The sequence below is a fragment of the Gymnoscopelus microlampas genome (genome assembly GCF_963454915.1).
Source record: "Gymnoscopelus microlampas genome assembly, chromosome: 5".
NCBI lineage: Eukaryota > Metazoa > Chordata > Actinopteri > Myctophiformes > Myctophidae > Gymnoscopelus > Gymnoscopelus microlampas.
Genome location: NC_139942.1, coordinates 19,820,956 through 19,839,428, shown reverse-complemented (window position 1 = coordinate 19,839,428; position 18,473 = coordinate 19,820,956). Strand labels below are relative to the sequence as shown.

The 18,473-nt window shown below is 43.2% G+C and overlaps 1 protein-coding gene across 3 annotated transcripts in view; it reads left to right on the top strand.

Moving 5' to 3' along the window:
* The first annotated feature begins 7,883 nt into the window (after positions 1-7,883).
* LOC311045891 (neuropilin-1a-like) overlaps positions 7,884-18,473 on the top strand; it is a 76,948-nt gene continuing 66,358 nt past the window's right edge. For 2 of the 3 annotated variants that reach the window (XM_084057961.1, XM_084057959.1), the window contains exons 1-2: positions 7,884-8,678; positions 10,225-10,402. In XM_084057961.1, the coding sequence (XP_083914087.1) occupies positions 8,609-8,678; positions 10,225-10,402 (248 nt within the window). In that variant the 5' untranslated portion in view covers positions 7,884-8,608. The remainder of the gene's footprint in view (positions 8,679-10,224; positions 10,403-18,473) is intronic. The other variant, XM_084057960.1, reaches the window with a different exon arrangement.

Genomic DNA, 18,473 nt, shown 5'->3' with positions numbered 1-18,473 from the left:
GTGCATGCGGTGTCCTGAACTTTCAAATCCTTAATTAACCATTGCCATGGGAAGCAACGTACAGAAACAGCTAGCTCGTCTGCACTATTGTTGTTATTAAATAATAATAGTAGAAGTCGTGTTAGTATTGTCCGACGCAATGCAAATCTTTGTGTATAGCAGCACTTGTATTTCAACAACAAGAATGTTGTATGTGTCCAGTATCTATATCCATAACGTGCGTGAAACAGAAGCCCAATCTGAGTCTATAGCATACAGCTGCCGCTCTCCCGCCCACCACATTGTGTATATACACTGTCTATTTATGTGCATCACAACCTCACTATGAGGTTCTGTAAGGGCACTGTTTCCTCTTCACACACCACAGTCTATACAGTAACAGTATATCACACACACACACGCACACACACATGCACGGTATGTCATTTAGATTGAATTGAAGATTACATTTAGATACTGTTAGTCCTCCCTCTTCTATCTATCGATCGATCTATCTGTCTTCCCACAGAAATACATCCCTCGTCCTGCGACTCAAATATATACTGTAGCACGCAATGTTATCAAGGTAGAAAACAAAACCCCAAAATCTATGATGTAAAATCTTTGTAGATGTTATGTTATGTTCTGTCCTGACTTTCTATCTATCTATCTATCTATTAGGGCTGGTAACAAATATTTGATATTCGAATATTATTTGAATATTGGGAAAATATGTATATTTGAATATGAAAATTAATATTTGAATTAGAAAAAAATAAGTAATAATAAACATAAAAAATAAAATAAAAACATTTTTTGTAATAATAATATTCGAATATATTCGAATATCTGCCAATTTTTAAGACCAATATTTGAATATCATTTCTGAGGAAAGTTACCAGCCCTACTATCTATCTATCTATCTATCTATCTATCTATCTATCTATCTATCTATCTATCTATCTATCTATCTATCTATCTATCTATCTATCTATCTATCTATCTATCTATCTATCTATACTCAGTATACAGTATAGTGTATGTAGAGTGCAGTGTCTATGTATGTGTATGTAAGTAAGTCTATCAGTGTCTCAGCATGAGTCTAGCATGGAGGTACAGTCAGCACAGCAGTCTAATGGATCACTGTCAGTGTGTCCTGTAATTAGTGAGATATGACTGTGTCATTATAGGAATACCTTCCCTCCTCAATCATTCCACAAACATTAGCTACGGCGGGGGGGAGTGTGTGTGTGAGTGTGTGTGTGTGTGTGTGTGTGTGTGTGTGTGTGTGTGTGTGTGTGTGTGTGTGTGTGTGTGTGTGTGTGTGTGTGTGTGTGTGTGTGTGTGTGTGCGCGTGCGCGTGTGCGTGTGCGCTTGCGCTTGCGCTTGCGGTAAAGGGTGTGTGTGTTGGGAATAAGTGTGTGTGTGTGTGTATGTCGTGTCTGTGTGCCTGTGAGAGATAGGGGAATGCATTAGTGTGTGTGTGTGTGTGTGTGTGTGTGTGTGTGTGTGTGTGTGTGTGTGTGTGTGTGTGTGTGTGTGTGTGTGTGTGTGTGTGTGTGTGTGTGTGTGTGTGTGTGTGTGTGTGTGTGTGTGTGTGTGTGTGTGTGTGTGTGAGTGTAAAGGATAGAAAGAGAGCAGGGAGTGAGAGAGAGAGTGCGTAAGTAACAAGACAAGGTGGGATGGATGGATGGAGGAAGGGAGAATGAGGTATCACTATTAATGTAGAACACCATTTGTGATCTGAAACAGTGGTTCCCAACCAAGTCTGGATCAGGGCCCACTTGAAAATCTCTAAAGTGTTTGCGGCCCACCCATCTGACCGCGGCTGCCGTGTTGAGCGGTCAGAAGGCTGGCCACTTAACGCGCCACTTTCAGAGCATGTTTATTTTAATATTCAATCGATTGTGTTCCAGCTTGGATCAATGGAACCAGCATCTATCTGTTGATGAACTCTTGAAGAAACGACTTCAGACTCAGAGATGACTGACCAAACTTGTAGATTAGTTGTAGTTTTATTACAGAGCTGTGCAAAAGATATCCAGGGATCATTGGCGGGGGTTAGCTAACAGAATAGAGGGGGCCTTGAGCAGTGGTGTAAAGTAACTATTAAGTACATTTACTCAAGTACTGTACTTAAGTACAATTTTGAGGTACTTTTACTTTACTGGAGTATTTCCAAACTTTACTTCTACTACCAATCAGAAATATCGTAACCATATCAAACCGTACATCTCCTGGTCATGCCTGGTTTCACGTGGGTGATGTTAAAGGCTCTCTATGACACCTGTTGTCTATTCAATTATCCTGACCTACTTCTGCACACACCATACATTCTACCAGATATAATTAGCTCAGCCAAATGTCAAACAATCACTTAGACAGAATTGTTTCTTGGACCTTCGCTGAGGATATTATGTCACATATTCACTTTTCCATAACCTTTAAGAGCCTATGCAACTTATCTTTTAATGTTTTTTAAATAAAATAAAATGTAATATACATTTTGTTGTGTGTGTGTGTGTGTGTGTGTGTGTGTGTGTGTGTGTGTGTGTGTGTGTGTGTGTGTGTGTGTGTGTGTGTGTGTGTGTGTGTGTGTGTGTGTGTGTGTGTGTGACGTGTGTGTTATCATTATAATCTTAGTGTTTTGCCAGTTATTTGGGGGCCCACTTGCAATATCCTCACAGCCCACCAGCCCTGGCCCATAGGTTGGGAACCGCTGATCTAAAATGATGATGATAATGATCTGCATTATGGATGAAGACTACGGTTGACGTCAAAAACTCCCAAGACAAACTTCATCCATTTTGTTGTTTCAGCAATTGAGTTAATGGCTACATTTTTCGTAAAATACAGTTAAATATGTGATAGCTGTGCTGTGGCAGGTGTAGTTTGTACAGTCTGGACTCGGCAGTGCTTTGAACAACAAAGAAATACAGAAATAATATGACTGAATGGTCTGAACTCTTGTCTTTGATATAGAACGTCATTCTGTTTCCCACGCAAACATATGGTTGCACTTTGAGAGCCCAAACGGGGCTGCACCCACACACACGTACACACACATACATTAAATGTGAACAGTGGAATGCATGTAGTCGCACACACGCAAGCATGCACACACTCACTCATATCTCTCTCCATCTTTCTCACTCACTACCCCCCCAATAATTCACTCAACCCCCATACTCAGTTACATAAACCCAACACATAAACACACTCACCCCTTTGCATGCACGCATAGACGCATGCGCACGCTCGCTCGCTCGCGCACGCACGCGCACACACAGACTCAAGAAAGCACGTACTGTAAAAAAAGACATACACATGAAAAAAAAAACATGCACGTACAGTACATTTGACATGCATGCAACCATGCACACACACACACACACACACACACACACACACACACACACACACACACACACACACACACACACACACACACACACACACACAAATGCACATGCATGCATGTAAACTACATGGGAACATGTTTGCTTTGCTGACTTTATAAATTGCAACATTAGCATTTAATTTGGTGCTGATGCCCTGTGGGTCATGGTTGGTTGTATTTCAGAGATGAAACCTTACTACTGCCATGCATCTTATGATGTACAATCACAAGACTCATCAGGCATGCAGGAAATAACGTTTAACAGACAGACAGAGAGACAGACAGACTTTTATGCATATTTTCCCAGCTCTGAAAATGTTTTTGGATTAACGCATAATGCATCTCAATCCATACCCATCTACATGACATGTAATGTTATAGAGAATGTGTTTTCTTGTCTGCCTAAATGTATCAACTACTTTCAACCCATGGCATCCCTATTTTGGGCAGATCGGGCCTATTTAGGAAGTGGTAACTTTTTTTTTGCCACTCCCTATTTCATTTTTCCCTGAAATGACGCCTCTGCATCCTCCCCTGGCCGGCTTCCCACCCACGAACATGGCCAGTTGTTTCCTTGGAATGCTCAACCAAGCCCGATGCACCATGGGGGATTCAAACCCCAGTCTCCATGGTGGTGGGCAGGAACTTCACCCATGCTGGCTGCACCCGGACCCCCCACCCCCTGTTTTTTTTATTTATTAGCTTTTGATTAGAATTCTCACACAGTAAAATCCTCATTGTTAATTCAACAGAGTGCGTCCGTTTTACTCTGCATCAAAGGGTTGGCTCTGATATGTGCATGTGTCTTTTTCCTTAAGTTCTGTCTTTCTCTCTCTCTCTCTCTCTCTCTCTCTCTCTCTCTCTCTCTCTCTCTCTCTGTCTCTTTCAAGTTCTGTCTTTCACTCACTCTTAGCTACCTTGCTCTTTGATGCCATCTATCACTTCACTTTCTCCATGCCCCCCCCCCTCCCCCCGCCCCCTGTCTTGGTCCGTCTTGTTGTAGCTCGCCCATCCCTCTCCTGCTCTCTCACATTCACTATCTCTCTTCTTCTCACACCGTCTGACAAGCCTCTGTCATTCACTCCATTATTGTCTCTCTGTGTGTGTGTGTGTGTGTGTGTCTGTCTCTCTCTCTCTCTCTCTCTCTCTCTCTCTCTCTCTCTCTCTCTCTCTCTCTCTCTCTCTCTCTCTCTCTCTCTCTCTCTCTCTCTCTCTCTCTCTCACTTTCTCTCCGTCTTTACCTCCCTCTTGCTCTCACCCTCTCTTATTTTATGTTCCTGTCTGTAAATCTCTCACTCACAAATGTGAAGTTGTTTTTCCTTGCTGTGTGTGTGTGTGTGTGTGTGTGTGTGTGTGTGTGTGTGTGTGTGTGTGTGTGTGTGTGCGCGCGCCCGCCCGTGCGTGTCTGCTTTCGTCTGTTGTTCTAGTTCAGCTTATCAGGGGTCAGGGGTCAAGTGTTGCCTTTTTGATCCTACTGTGTTATTGAAACATGAAACACACACACACACACACACACACACACACACACACACACACACACACACACAGAGAACAAACTATACACTGTGTATTCTGTCTTCTACATTTCCTCCCTTTTTGTTTACTCTCTATGTGTAGTGTGCATCATGTGAGTCTGTGTGCATACAGATGTGTGAGCCAATGCATTTAGAAATCCCATTGTGTCGATCAGAGATTCCAAACTCAACTGTTTACATGGCAGGCTAAGTGGACAGTAAAATTCTCAGTGTTCTTTTTTTTTTACTGAGAGAGGGTATTAACCAAATGGACCCTTATGGGTCTGGGTCTCCAGGTTATGCTGTTGAGCGGCTAGTCTGAGACTGGTTAGCAGTGTTGCCAGATTCTGTGAGAGAAACAAGCAACCGGGTCTAGGAAAACAAGCCCAAAATAAGCGACCATGGGCCACATGTGCACTTTAAACATAATGCATCAGCTATTTGAAAATAGCCGATCTACAAGCTCACAACGCGTCGCGATGCGACACGTTGCGAGCTTGTAGATCTGCTATTTTCAAATGAAATCTTGGGGGGAAATTATAATAAGCAGATCTGGCAACACTGCTGGTTAGTCTTTCATAGTGGAGCTGTCGGGTGGAAACCATGTATGTCCAAAACCGTAACTTTTCAGGAAATAAAAAAAATAAAGTACCGGTATAGTTGTTTATTCACAAGCACTTTTCATTGGTTCAATATTTATAAAAACCCACAGACACACTTAACCACTTTCTATTTCAAAATGGTTCAAAAATACTTTTGTGTGACACACAATACAAGGTTTCTGCCTGACAGCGGTGATACAGTAGCCTTCCTGTTGAGCCTTCTTGAGTCAAATTCAGCCGAACATCTGTATTGTAACATTGTGTCCACAGCACCATGGCATACCACTTCTCTTTTAAAATCTTCCTCCTCCTCCTCCTCCTCCTCCTCCTCCTAACCCTTGCTCTAACATCCAAGCATTCCTCCTGCACGTAATCACTTTCCTGTGTATTGTGAAATAAAATAACTTTCAGCACTGGAGGAAAAACATCTTAAAACCACTTGAACCCTAGCGTCCCTATTCTGGGGCAAACGTTTGAATCACAAGCGTTCAGCGGCCTTGTGGTTAGAGTGTCCGCCTTGGGAGGTGGGGGCTCGATTCCTCGGCCCGGTCATACCAAAAACTTATATATAATATATAAATGTATGAAATATAAATATATTACATAAATGGGACCCAATTCCTCCCTGCCTGGCAATCAGCATTAAGGATTGTATATTATAATAATAATAATGGATTTTATTTATAATGCACTGTACATTAGAAAAATCTCAAAGGGATATTGGGGGTTAGTCCATGTGACATACTGGTGTCATAATCCAGGGGGTGTACGTGTACATCAAGCCGTCTCACAGCACTCTACAGAAACAGGAGATAGGTTCCTGACCTATGGACTACATGGCTCGGCAAGTCTTATTTAATCACAACGTGGCGTGTTGTGAGCTTGTAGATCAGCTATTTGTGTCAAAGATATTTAGTGTAGAGTGAAAACAGGAGCGGGCCCAATAAAGAGCCCAGGGGGACTCTGGTCAACGAAGTGTAAGTGGTTCATATCTGATTGGCTTTTGTACCATGTCTGCACACTATGGTTCTGGCCTTTTTTTAACTGGAAGGCTTACCTTATTGATAAATCAAGCAAATGAAGCTTGTTCTATAGTTACACTTGTTGGAAGGGAGTGTCAGCCAGGCGCCTCAGAAGTAAAAATGCAAATGAGTGATTAGAGAGCAGCCAGCCTGCAAGAACCCACCGCGAGAATCTGGTGTTTCATTTCTGATTGGAACCAGAGAGAAGCCGAGGGAAACAGAAAACAGCTGTTGTTTGCAAATAGGAGGTAGAGATCCGTTAAGACTTTACATGAACCACACAGAAATAATGCAGGATTATAGTTTCTGGGGCTTCAGAAGCTACAAGGCGACAGTGATTATATATATTTTCCCACGAACCAGTGTTTGACAAACAACGGCGTGAATAATCCGTTCCGTGTCATTGCACGCATGAAGCTAAATAAAAATGCTATTAGGCGTATGTAAATTTATGGATGTAACAGGTAGAGTACAATCCTTTGTTGTTAATTTATCCATTAAGTTACTCTGAGAGTGTAATGGAACCCATTTGGGTCCAATTGTACACTCTCAGAGTTAAAGGGCGCAATCTGGATTCTTTTTTAAATTAATAAAACACAATAATCTGTATGGTACAGCATTAATACAATATAGCACATCTGCAGACAGTGGTTGGAGGAGGTGGGCTCACCGCTCTTCCATTAAGAAATCCTGGTGTCAGGTAGGTCACCTACTGGTTGAAGTAGTACTGCCTGAAGATCATAAGCAGAGTATATAAATGCGTGTTATTTACTTATGCGTCTGGATTCTGTCAAGTCCTCATGCTGGAGACCCGGGTGCGAGAGTCCCGAGTAGCTACTGTGGGACCTAAAGAAGTTACCAATTGCAGCTTGAAATTGACACTATAATCCTCCTCACTATATGGATTTGACACTTTTCATCCAACAGCAACCCAACATGTTCTAGGACTGTTTGTCTCACTGGTATGAATGAAACATGCTTGCTCTCTCTCTCTCTCTCTCTCTCTCTCTCTCTCTCTCTCTCTCTCTCTCTCTCCCTCCCTAGCTCCCTAGCTCCCTTCCTCTCTGTCTCTCTCTCCCTCCCTTAATCTCCCCTCTCTCTCTCTCTCTCTTTCTCTCTCTCTCTCTCTCCCTAGCTCCCTTCCTCTCTGTCTCTTTGTCTCTCTCTCCCTCCCTTACTCTCCCCCTCTCTCTCTCTCTCTCCCTCTCTCTCTCTCTCTCTCTCTCTCTCTCTGTGTGTGTGGAAAGAGCTCTGAGGCGCGCGCCTACGTTTCCCACCCTCCTGAACGTAGCGCGCGCGCGCGCGTGGGGGCGCATGGGTGTCAGCTCCAGCCCCTCATAGTAGCAGCGGCGGTCGGCTCGTACTAGGCGCGCTCTCGTCCAAGACAGAAGAAGCTGGAAATCTTTGGTAGGGGAGGAGTGAGTGTGTGTGTGTGGAGGAGAAGACATTCACACTGTTAGACTGTTAGTTTTACACGGACAGCCAGAGAGAGAGAGGGAGAGAGAGAGAGACTCACTGACTGACACACTGATCAGAGAACTTGAAAGAAAGACGGAATATTTCTAAATATTCAGACACCAGGGTTTTTGGTCTGGTTTCCACTGAACACCGGTTGACTGACGGACTGAATGTGTTTGATTTCTCGTCTCACTTGGAAGTATATCTGTCCGTATTCGTGCGATTCTTTTCCTAACAGAAATAAAGGGCTCAAAGCGCACAACTCCGCGGCCACTTTCGGCGACTGGATTCCGTTTGATTTGCATTTATTTCATATTTCTGCTGTTGGATTATTACTTACTTTTTTGACTTTTTTTGTGGGATGTCAAGTTGTTCTGTGATCCGTGAGGGACTTGAACCCGCTGCTGAATGAACGAAGGATAATAAAGAATTTCAATACATAAGGATGCTGGCGACCTGACACAGCCCGCAGCAACATTCTCTCCTATACTTTTCACACGTTTTGCTGTTTCTTTTCTGATCGCGTTTATACGTTTCTGATCTAGTAACATTTCAAAAAGGATATTCCCCACCGTATCTATCTTTCATTATTTTAATTTCATATACTATCTGGGCTGAAAAATACCCAAAAGGATGAGTGGATTATTGCTATTGTTCCTTTACGCCCAAGTCACCCTTGTCGCTTCGTTGACTCAACAAACCGGTAGGTTGTTTGTAATATGTTTAATGTTATAACATTATTAATTCATTCAGGTGAATCTGACATAATTTTGTGGTGCCATCATTGGGCTGATCGCCGCCGATCATCCCAATGATGGCACAAAATGATGATTTTGATTGATTGATTGAATACTTTATTAACAGTTTGCAAATTGTACACACAGTGGTACGATTACACAAATGGTGCTAAAAAACTCAAAAAGCCCTGAGGACTTGTTTCCATTGTGGTCCTCTGTCTGTGTATTCAATTCATGATGATCACCTGTTATTCCCTCTCGGTTTCCTGGGGTTTTAGCGCACATCGCTGTCAACGCTGGACGTGCTATAGGCTACAAATCAGACCACCAGTGTATAATGTATGCACAGTTGCACACAGAACAAATATTAGCGTATGTATTATTTATGCAGAGGTTGATATTTGTGCGAAAGACTATTTAAACCGATCATGTTGTAGTCTTTCGTGTGTTCTGTCATTGTATCAGAGCTCAGCAGTGTCATGCATTCTGCTCTTTTACGCACAGCATCAGTCAATGAAGGTTGATTGATTGATTGATTGAATATTTACTTACTTATTAACATAACACACGTTTGCAAAAAAAAGCACAGTACAGTTCCTTACAAAAGGATGCTAAAAGGATTAAAACCCAAGAAAGCACTATGTATCCTCATTATCCTGTGTATGCAATTCATCGACCAATGTTAGGCTACACATTAAAATCCTCAGTGTTCATTTATCTCACAGTTACAAATGGACACCTTATTAACACAATAACACTGGTCATTTTACTGTGTAACTGAGCCTAATATAGGCTACCTTCATTTTGAGGCTATACGCACAATAATAATTTACATCCCAAAAGAGTGGGCTTGGCCCCCAATCAATTAGGCTAATCAATTAGTAAATCATGTGTAGGCTAATCAATCAATCAATCAACAGCATCTGGTTATACTTAGCGGACTTTCCATTCCATCAGCCGCTCGTCTTGTGTCTCTGAGTTGATTGATTCTCTCTATCACTCTACCAAATTGACCAGTTGCGTTCATTGTGTATATCATCGTATATCTTTTATAATGCAGTGGTTCTCAACCAGTGGTCCGGGGACCACCAGTGGTCCTTGAGGGGGTTCCAGGTGGTCCTCAACTAAATGATGGAGAATTGGTAAACCAAATGGACCCTTATAGATCTTTGACTCTTGAGAGCGTAAAATGAAACCAAATGGACAAGGGTCCATTTGGTTTCATTTTACGCTCTCAAGAGTTAAATTATTGTTAAAAATCTTCATTACTTAGGCCCTAATTGACAAGAAGTCTACATAATTAGAGAATGTAGAATAATTGTTATTGTGGAGGACAAAATCCAAAGACAACAAAACATTCTAAAGTCTTGGGTCTGAGAGAGAGGCTGAATCTCATCAAAAGGTGGTTCCGTGGCTCAAATGCCCAATAAATAATGGACCTTTGATATGAAAAGGGTTGAAACCCCACTGTTATAATTATCTAATGTGCTGTCTGTCTGTCTGTCTGTATAGCAGATAAATGCGGAGACCACATAGAGATCGACAGCGCGGACTACCTGACGTCTCCCGGCTACCCGGGCGCCTACCCCCCCTCCCAGCAGTGTGTGTGGGTGATCACCGCCCCGGAGCCCGGCCAGAAGATCCTCATCAACTTCAACCCGCACTTTGATCTGGAGGACCGCGACTGCAAGTGAGTGAGCTGAGCGTGCACGTTGGTTCCCCGTGCGTGTGTGTGCGTGCGTGTGCGTGCATCAGAGTTGCCAAGTCCGCTTATTATAAGCGACTTTGGGCTTGTTTTTCTGTAAAGTTACTTGTAGTTGCACTTGCAGGTTGCGTTTTTTTTGGAGGGGGGGGCTTGTTTATAAAAGGTAGTTACATTTTCAGGTGAAGGACCCCCACATTAATATGAATTTGTCCACAGACCACCCCCCCCCCCCCCCCGCCAGGGAGCCCTATACCAGATATGTGTTGTTTTTTTTTCAAAAAAAATCCAAAATTAAGATTCTGTTTTTATTTTTGAATATAGCAGCCTATAGTCGCTTCTTTTGGGCTTGTTTTCATAGACCTTTGCCGTTGCTTATCTCTCTCGCAGAATCTGGCAACAATGGCGTGCACCTCTTGCTCACTCAGCCTCTCTCTCCTAGCTCTGCTCTGCCTATGAGTCTGTTTCCCTCTTTCCCAAACTCTCTCTCTCTCTCTCTCTCTCTCTCTCTCTCTCTCTCTCTCTCTCTCTCTCTCTCTCTCTCCCCCTACCTCTCTACCTCTCTCTCTCGCTTCCCCTCATCCTCTCTCTCTAGCTCCATCTCTCTGGTGCTCTCTCTCTAGCCCTGTCTTTCTCCATCTCTAGCTATGCCTCTGTTTCTCATCTCCCAGTCCCCTCACTCTGATGCTTCTCTCCACAGCACCCTCCCCTACATCTCTCTCTCTTCCCCTTGCTCCCTCTGTCGCACCCACGCCCCCCTTTTCTCCCTCTCTTTCTCCCTCTCTTCCAATTCTCAATCTCTCTCTCGCTCGTCTCCTCAATCCTGCCCGGATACAGTGTGGAACTCTGCCACCTATTGGTCATGGAGTTATATCAGTTTATGTTGTATGTTGAAGTCCAGGTCAGATATGAAATATGGCCATGAGGACATTGGCAATTACTGTGAAGGAAATGGGATTTGATGTGTTTTTTGAATTTTGATGAAGTGTGGACAGTTGGTTGGATGTATTGGATGGATGTATTGGGGTTGGGGGAATTGGCTGATTGTATTGTATCGTTACAGTTGTGACATGTGCTGCAGTGCTGGCTAAGCTTTTAGATGAATTTGTGCAACAAATATGCTCACTGTGATGTGTGTACACCTACAAACAGGCACTGTGTTCACTGTGCATCTATCAGCTACTGAAAAGCGACTGCATATAATCATGTTTTTGGGTCATATGATGATCATATATACCTATTATGCAAGGAGTCGCATGTCAACACAAAATACAATTACACAAAGTGCACATACCATGCTCAACAAGTATATGGCTGCATATGGACATTGTTATACATAAGCCCACACACACATACGCGCACATGCACGCACTCACGCACATAACACGCACATGCAAAACATCTCCTCCATCTCCAGTTTCAGACTCAAATACTTGCAGACACGCTGACACAGAAGCCTGTGTGTCCAGGCTCCTCATCCATAAATAAGGCTGTTTTCGTTTTATGATGGGCCCTCTGTGTTTTTTAAAGGAGCCATAAACGAAGCCCCCGTGTAAATCACGACGGCGCTGTCTAGCTCCATCTCACAGATGGGGTCCTTGAATACTATTGGATCATGTTTCATCACCAAGGGGCCAATAAAACGTCAACGGACCCCGGCTACTCCAACATGATAGTGGATATCACATGAGCTCCGGGACTTGTGTTCCAAGAAGGACGTATTTTGGACTTGCCAAGTTATAGGCCTGGTTCCCTCCCTGTAGCTGACAGTATGTCGTTGTTGTCGGGCAGAAACCTCCTATCTCCACATTCTTTTTTTTTAATAATTTTTTTTATCCCGCGATTTTGTAACCCTTTTTCACCCGGTGCCAATTATTTAAGGGATCCTAGGGAGCCCAGGGCAGAGCTCATGCCTCCTTCAATGCATGAGAGCCTGAACTGACCTTCTGATCACCTGACAGGGGGGAGTTTCCCTGGTAGGACGTAGCGCGTGGAAGGAACACGTTATTCCAACCAGTTCCTTTCCCCTCCATCAGGCGCCCCCGGCTGTCATGGGGGAGGCGGTAAATGGAGACCAGGATTACTACATGTTTTTGTGAGGGTATTAACTACCCTGGGAGACACGGGGAGAACATGCAATCTCCACATTCTAACTTTTGGTGTTAAAATTAACGCCCTACTTGATCATACTACACTACAGCGTCACACAAAAGCATCAAAAGTAGCAGATCTGCTTTTTCTACTTTTGAATTGGAATCCTGAAAAGTAACAGTTTTGGACGTATATGACGTTTCCACCCGACAGAGACGATATGCATGATGAGGGGTGTTGAACTGAGGCTTTGATCAGGCTAGCCTTCACATTGAGTAACCAGGGACTGGAGGGGCTGTTGATGAGTTGGTGTTGGCCCGGTCCGCGCTATCGCATCGTTGATGAATACACTTTGCTTGGGATGAGATCAAACCTGTGACGTTGCGGTTACGATCCAGGCTGTCTTGACCGCGGGGGCCGCCCCGTGGCCCATGCTAACATGCTATTTGGCTGCATTTTTACTTTTTTTTAACTTTTTTTTAAAAAGGGGGGGGTCTCATTTCGCTCATACCGATTTTATTATTTTGTGTGTGAATTTATATTGGATGATGGTAGGGTGCAGTCATAGCTTTCCCTTGGCAGAGCTCCTATGTTTGTTTTGGGCCCGAGTCAAACCTTCAGAGTATGCCAAATGATGGGGGCCCTGAAGCCTTTGGCTAGACCACACTCTCACTTAAAGTTTCCCTCTGAGAAATGTAAGACTTGCTTTTTAAATTGATTTATTTTTTCTTGCTCGTTTTTTTTATGCTGTTCAAAAACATATAGAGTACATTTTATCATAACTTAACCCATTTAGACCGGAGGCAGATTCTAAAAACGGCTTCTAAAGCCTGACATAAGTTTTCTGAAAAACCTCAAATATGTATTCAAAAGTTACAATAAATGTATGTTGCTATATACTGTACATAGCAACAAGAACCCCAAAAGGGGTTCCCGTCCTGAAAGGTATAGTTACAAATAGGGGTTCCCGCCCAAAATGGGTTAAATGGTATGAGTGTGATTTCATACCCCCCCATTGCAGGATTTATTTCCTTCATGAAATTCATTAGTGAGTGTTTCAAAAACTCAAGTGATTCTGACCTCAGTAACATAACTAACCAATTGACCAGCAGGTACCCAGTACTTATGATCACCCGTAACATCGGTAGTGACCTCCGATGTTGTTTTCTTTTCTCTGCCAGCAATTAGTTTGTCATCGTAGGTAGCATTTATCTTTCAAACGTTAAACATCTCATTATGTAAACCATACTCCTCGGTTGATCCTCACAGTCATTACTCCACGGCATCAAAACCCACTATGCCCGGGCTCAAATGTCTTCTAATCAAAATGTATCATTGGAATTTCCCCCCTCTCTTATCAGATGACATGTCAAGGAAGGGCCCAGAGCCGTCCACCCCCTATCCACCCACCCACCCACCCATAATTCAATTACAGCTCTGAAATGGAACACACATGTCCTTCTGCTATGAAACATGTCTGCAATTATCTAGCCAAACAAAGAAGGGCCACTAAATGTCCGACTGCACTTCCGAAATCTGTTTGGAGGCAAAATATCTTCCGTCCCAGGCCCACGCCCATACAGCCATGACCCACGAGTATGTAATTATGTTCCTTAAAATGTAGTTTCTTTAATGAATGCATGTTTTGGAGCAAGGGAACTTCTCGACGCATGTGATATATGGAGGTGTGGAAAGTAATTCGTTACGAATGGAGATGTTAACCACTTGGCACAAGTGGCACCTACTATTTATGATTTACAGCATAAATGATGGTGTTTCTTAAATGATTGTAGCTTATTTCAATCCATAGTTGGAAAAAAATGCATTATGATAGTATAAATCTCTCTATATAATGGTATTATGACACTTTTACAGGATCTTGGTTCATTTTGAACTTCAGTACATAGGTTCTGGGTGGATACACTCAGAAACCTGTGGCAAGGCAAATGTTCAATACTTTTTATTTTTTTGCTGAGGGGTCTTGAGAAACTTGTAGAACAGGGTCAGAGTGAATGGCGATAATTTGGGTCATGACCACTTCCTTTGATAAGCCATAACTGAGAAAAATTTATGTTCTGTGAACAGGGGTTGATTTAGAAGACATCAATGGGTCTTTTGTATGAGAGGCGCTGGGATCCATTGGCCATGCCTCCGTAGCCAATTTGGGGCGGCACCAGAACGCTCCCGTCTCATGTCCATTTCTGAAAAAAGCGCGGCCGACAAAAACAGATCCCTGTGGAACGCTGTAAAATGGAGCAGAGTCTTGGTTAGAGAACGTGTTCTGGTGGTGGCCATGCAGGGATAATTTGAGCGTCTTTTTATGATTTCCGCAAAACTCACCCCTCCTACTATATATATATATATATATATATATACATATATATATATATTATATCACACACACCTTGACTCCCGACAGACTAACATTAAATAGATGAAGACAGATTACATCCACTGGGTCCTGATGTTTCAGGAAATGGTTTCACCAAACCATGAGATGCAGGGAGGGAGTGGAGGGAGCGGTAGACCGAGGGAGATGAGGGGGAGATAGGAGTCAGATGAAGGAGGGGTAGACAGACGGAGAGGTGGAATGGATAGAAGGAGTCAGAGGAAGGAGTGATAGGCAGGAGGAGGAGGGAGGGAAGAAAGAGGAAGGAGGGGAGCAGAGGGAGGGATAGATGGATTGAGAGAGAGAGGAGGCAGAGATGGAAGGAGGGACAGAAGAGAGGGATAGACTGCGGGAGAGGAGGGAGAGATGGAAGGAGGGACAGAAGAGAGGGATAGACTGAGGGAGAGGAGGGAGAGATGGAAGGAGGTATAGAAGGAAATAAGAAAGAATGGTAAGGTAGGGAAGAAATCATAAGAGATGGGAGGGGAGGATGGCTGGCACAGAATAAAGAGTAGGAACTAGGAGGTAGAGAGAAACTGAAAATAATAGAGGGATATGGGGGGAGAGAGACAATGAGAGAGAGAGAGAGAGAGAGAGAGAGAGAGAGAGAGAGAGAGAGAGAGAGAGAGAGAGAGAGAGAGAGAGAGAGAGAGAGAGAGAGAGAGAGAGAGAGAGAGAGAGAGAGAGAGAGAGAGAGAGAGAGAGAGCAACTGAACTGTCCCCTCAATGTGGTCGCAAGCAGAGAGTTTCCTTATTACTCAAACATTTCCTGCAGGAAAACCAGTCACAGGAGCTGTTATTCACTGCCTGGGGAATTAACAGTATGAATGAAGACACGCACGTCGCACGCATGGACACACACACACACATTCCGTACACACACACGTTTATATTACTATACTTGTGAGGACATCGATATTTTAGGAGGGTGATTTTATGAATGGGCATTAAAAAATGTTTGGCCATTTTTCATCTTAACTCTAAAGTCGAAAATAGCCGATCCACAAGCTCACAACGAGCTTTTGTTGGGCGACACCAGCATGCCACTATGTATGAATCAGACACAAGAAGCACAAACAGCACTTAGATGGCATCTGTGGGGAGGAAAGGAATTTTCTACGATGTTGTTTACCAAATTTATGTTGGCGGGAGGGGGAGGGTTAACTATTTTGAGAAGTAATAGGTAACCACGAGCTGGGATCAAAAGCATCATATACATGGAACATATAGTTTTATTCTCTAGGATGTGTATAATTTAGGAATCATTTCATGGTCGAGAGACGCATATTTGATACTTGATGCTTGACTGAAGGCATAAACCTTGGCTTTTCTCTTACTCTAAATCAAGCGCTCCTAATGCATTTGATTCCTTTTTACAGTGCTATGTAACACATCCATTCCAAAACCACACGACTTGCTGGTCATCAGTTTTATGCCTAGTGTTTATTTGGGAGCTGGACGAAAAGAAAAAAAGCGCCAAGTCTCAAATATTCCGTCGCGCCTCAGCCCTTCCTGAGCCCTTTCATGTGGTTTCAGTCCACGGCAGTTGTTGTGTTTGCCGACTTTCAAGTTTTCAAGTTTCAGTTTGACTCCTATGAGAGAAGAAATGCACTTAGTGTGCGTTGTGCTACTTGTAGCACGGTTGTGTTCTGGCTCCTCAGAGGTGGCACACATAACCAGGGTTGCCAGATCTGCTTATTATAATTTCCCCGCAAGATTTGATTTGAAAATAGCAGATCTACAAGCTCACAACGCGTCGCATCGCGACGCGTTGTGAGCTTGTAGATCTGCTATTTTCAAATAGCTGATGTACATGTTAAAGTACTCATGTGGCCCATAGTCGCTTCTTTTGGGCTGGTTTTCCTAGACCTGGTTGCTTGTTTCTCTCACAGAATCTGGCAACACTGCACATAACGGTTCAGAAGTATTGCTGCCCCTGAACAGTTCTTACAAAAGCTTACCCATTGTTACCGTTGTTACAAAAGCGTACCCATTGTTACCATTATGACAAAAGTGTACCTGTTGTTACAGATTTGGTGTTACAGGTTTGGTTGCCATGGTTTGGACGGCATTGCATCACTCAGGTACATTTCCCCAGGGAGCGTTGCAGTGGAGTTTATCAGGGGAGGTCAGGCAGCCAGGCATTGCCTCCTGCTGAGGTGGATTTGCTATGATGAAGGATGTTGTGTAAAAATGTACTCACTAGCACGTGATCGAGTTTCATGGTTGAAATTTGAGTTCCTAGTTTGTACGGAAGTGTCTTTCCAAGTTCCCTGTATCTAGTTTCATGTACGGTGCAAATACATACATGCCTGAGACTTCAGTTCCTTCTTTCTTTTTCTAGGCTGGAGAAGTCTTGTCAAATGATTTGTGGTTTGTCATAAAAGTGCATGTCTTTCCAAGTCCCCTTCATTCACCCCCACTATATTGGTGTTGCTGATGAGACGGATACATTTCACATGATGAAAAAAGTATTCATTATATGTGTTTTGTCTCACGGCGTCTGTTCCCAAACGAATTGCACTGATGCCTCGTCTCATTAGTTGTGGTTGAGAAGTAGCAGTAACCTAGTAGCCTACTAAACATCTAACACACCTGGACCATTGATGCTGCCAGGGTCATGTTAATTCACACCGCACCACTCCCCTGATGAGGATTCTTTGGGGTTCACATCGGGGCCCTGCGGCCCATGGGCCCATAGACTCAGGATCTAGGACATACATGGGCAACATACGGCCCGGGGGCCGGACCCATCCCTTTGACCATCTCAATCCGGCCGCCATGTCCTCAAAGAAAAACAAAATACCCCCCCAAATAATATACATTCTAAAAGGCTGCCATGTATTCATGGTTTTGGGACAACTTCATTTAACTTGACTCCAATTAATAGTCATTGATATACCATTTGAGTACATACCTGCATTCTTCCATCCATATGTTTTATGTTTATAATGTAACAGTGAAACGGTCTGCCTTGAGTCCATATTCATAACCTAATGCAATGTGTTTTATCAGTGACCTTTGGAGTGGTGCATATCAGTTAAGACAAGATACTGTCTAAATGTATAGGCTCATTTAAAAGTTGAAACGGCATTGAGGTGGATTGTTTTACTTTTATGTAAGTAATCTTTTCATTGTAACCTCGCACAGAGTGATACAGTACAGTGCAGCTGAAAAAAAAAGACCCAAAAAACTAATTGTAACTGAAAAATGTTGTTCTGGAATCAAGGGACCTTATTGTAAAGATAGTCTGGCATGTCTACCAAATTCATTCAGTTTTAACATAATTCAGCACTATGTGTTTCAAGTTCCAATTCAATTGTACGTGTGACCCCTCAGTCACGCTATCGAATTCAGTATGGCCCTCTGGAAATAAATGCTGCCCACCCCTGATCTAGGAGGTATGCAAGGGAGGGAGAAAAGGGAGGGAAGGAAGGAGGAAAAGGGTAAGATATGGGGGAAGAGGAATGTGAGTACCGTAAAAGAGGAGAAATGGATCAAGGGATGAGTGAGGGAAGAGATGGAACATGAAATAGATGGAGAGGAGGGTATAGAATTAGACAGGCATAGAGAAAGATG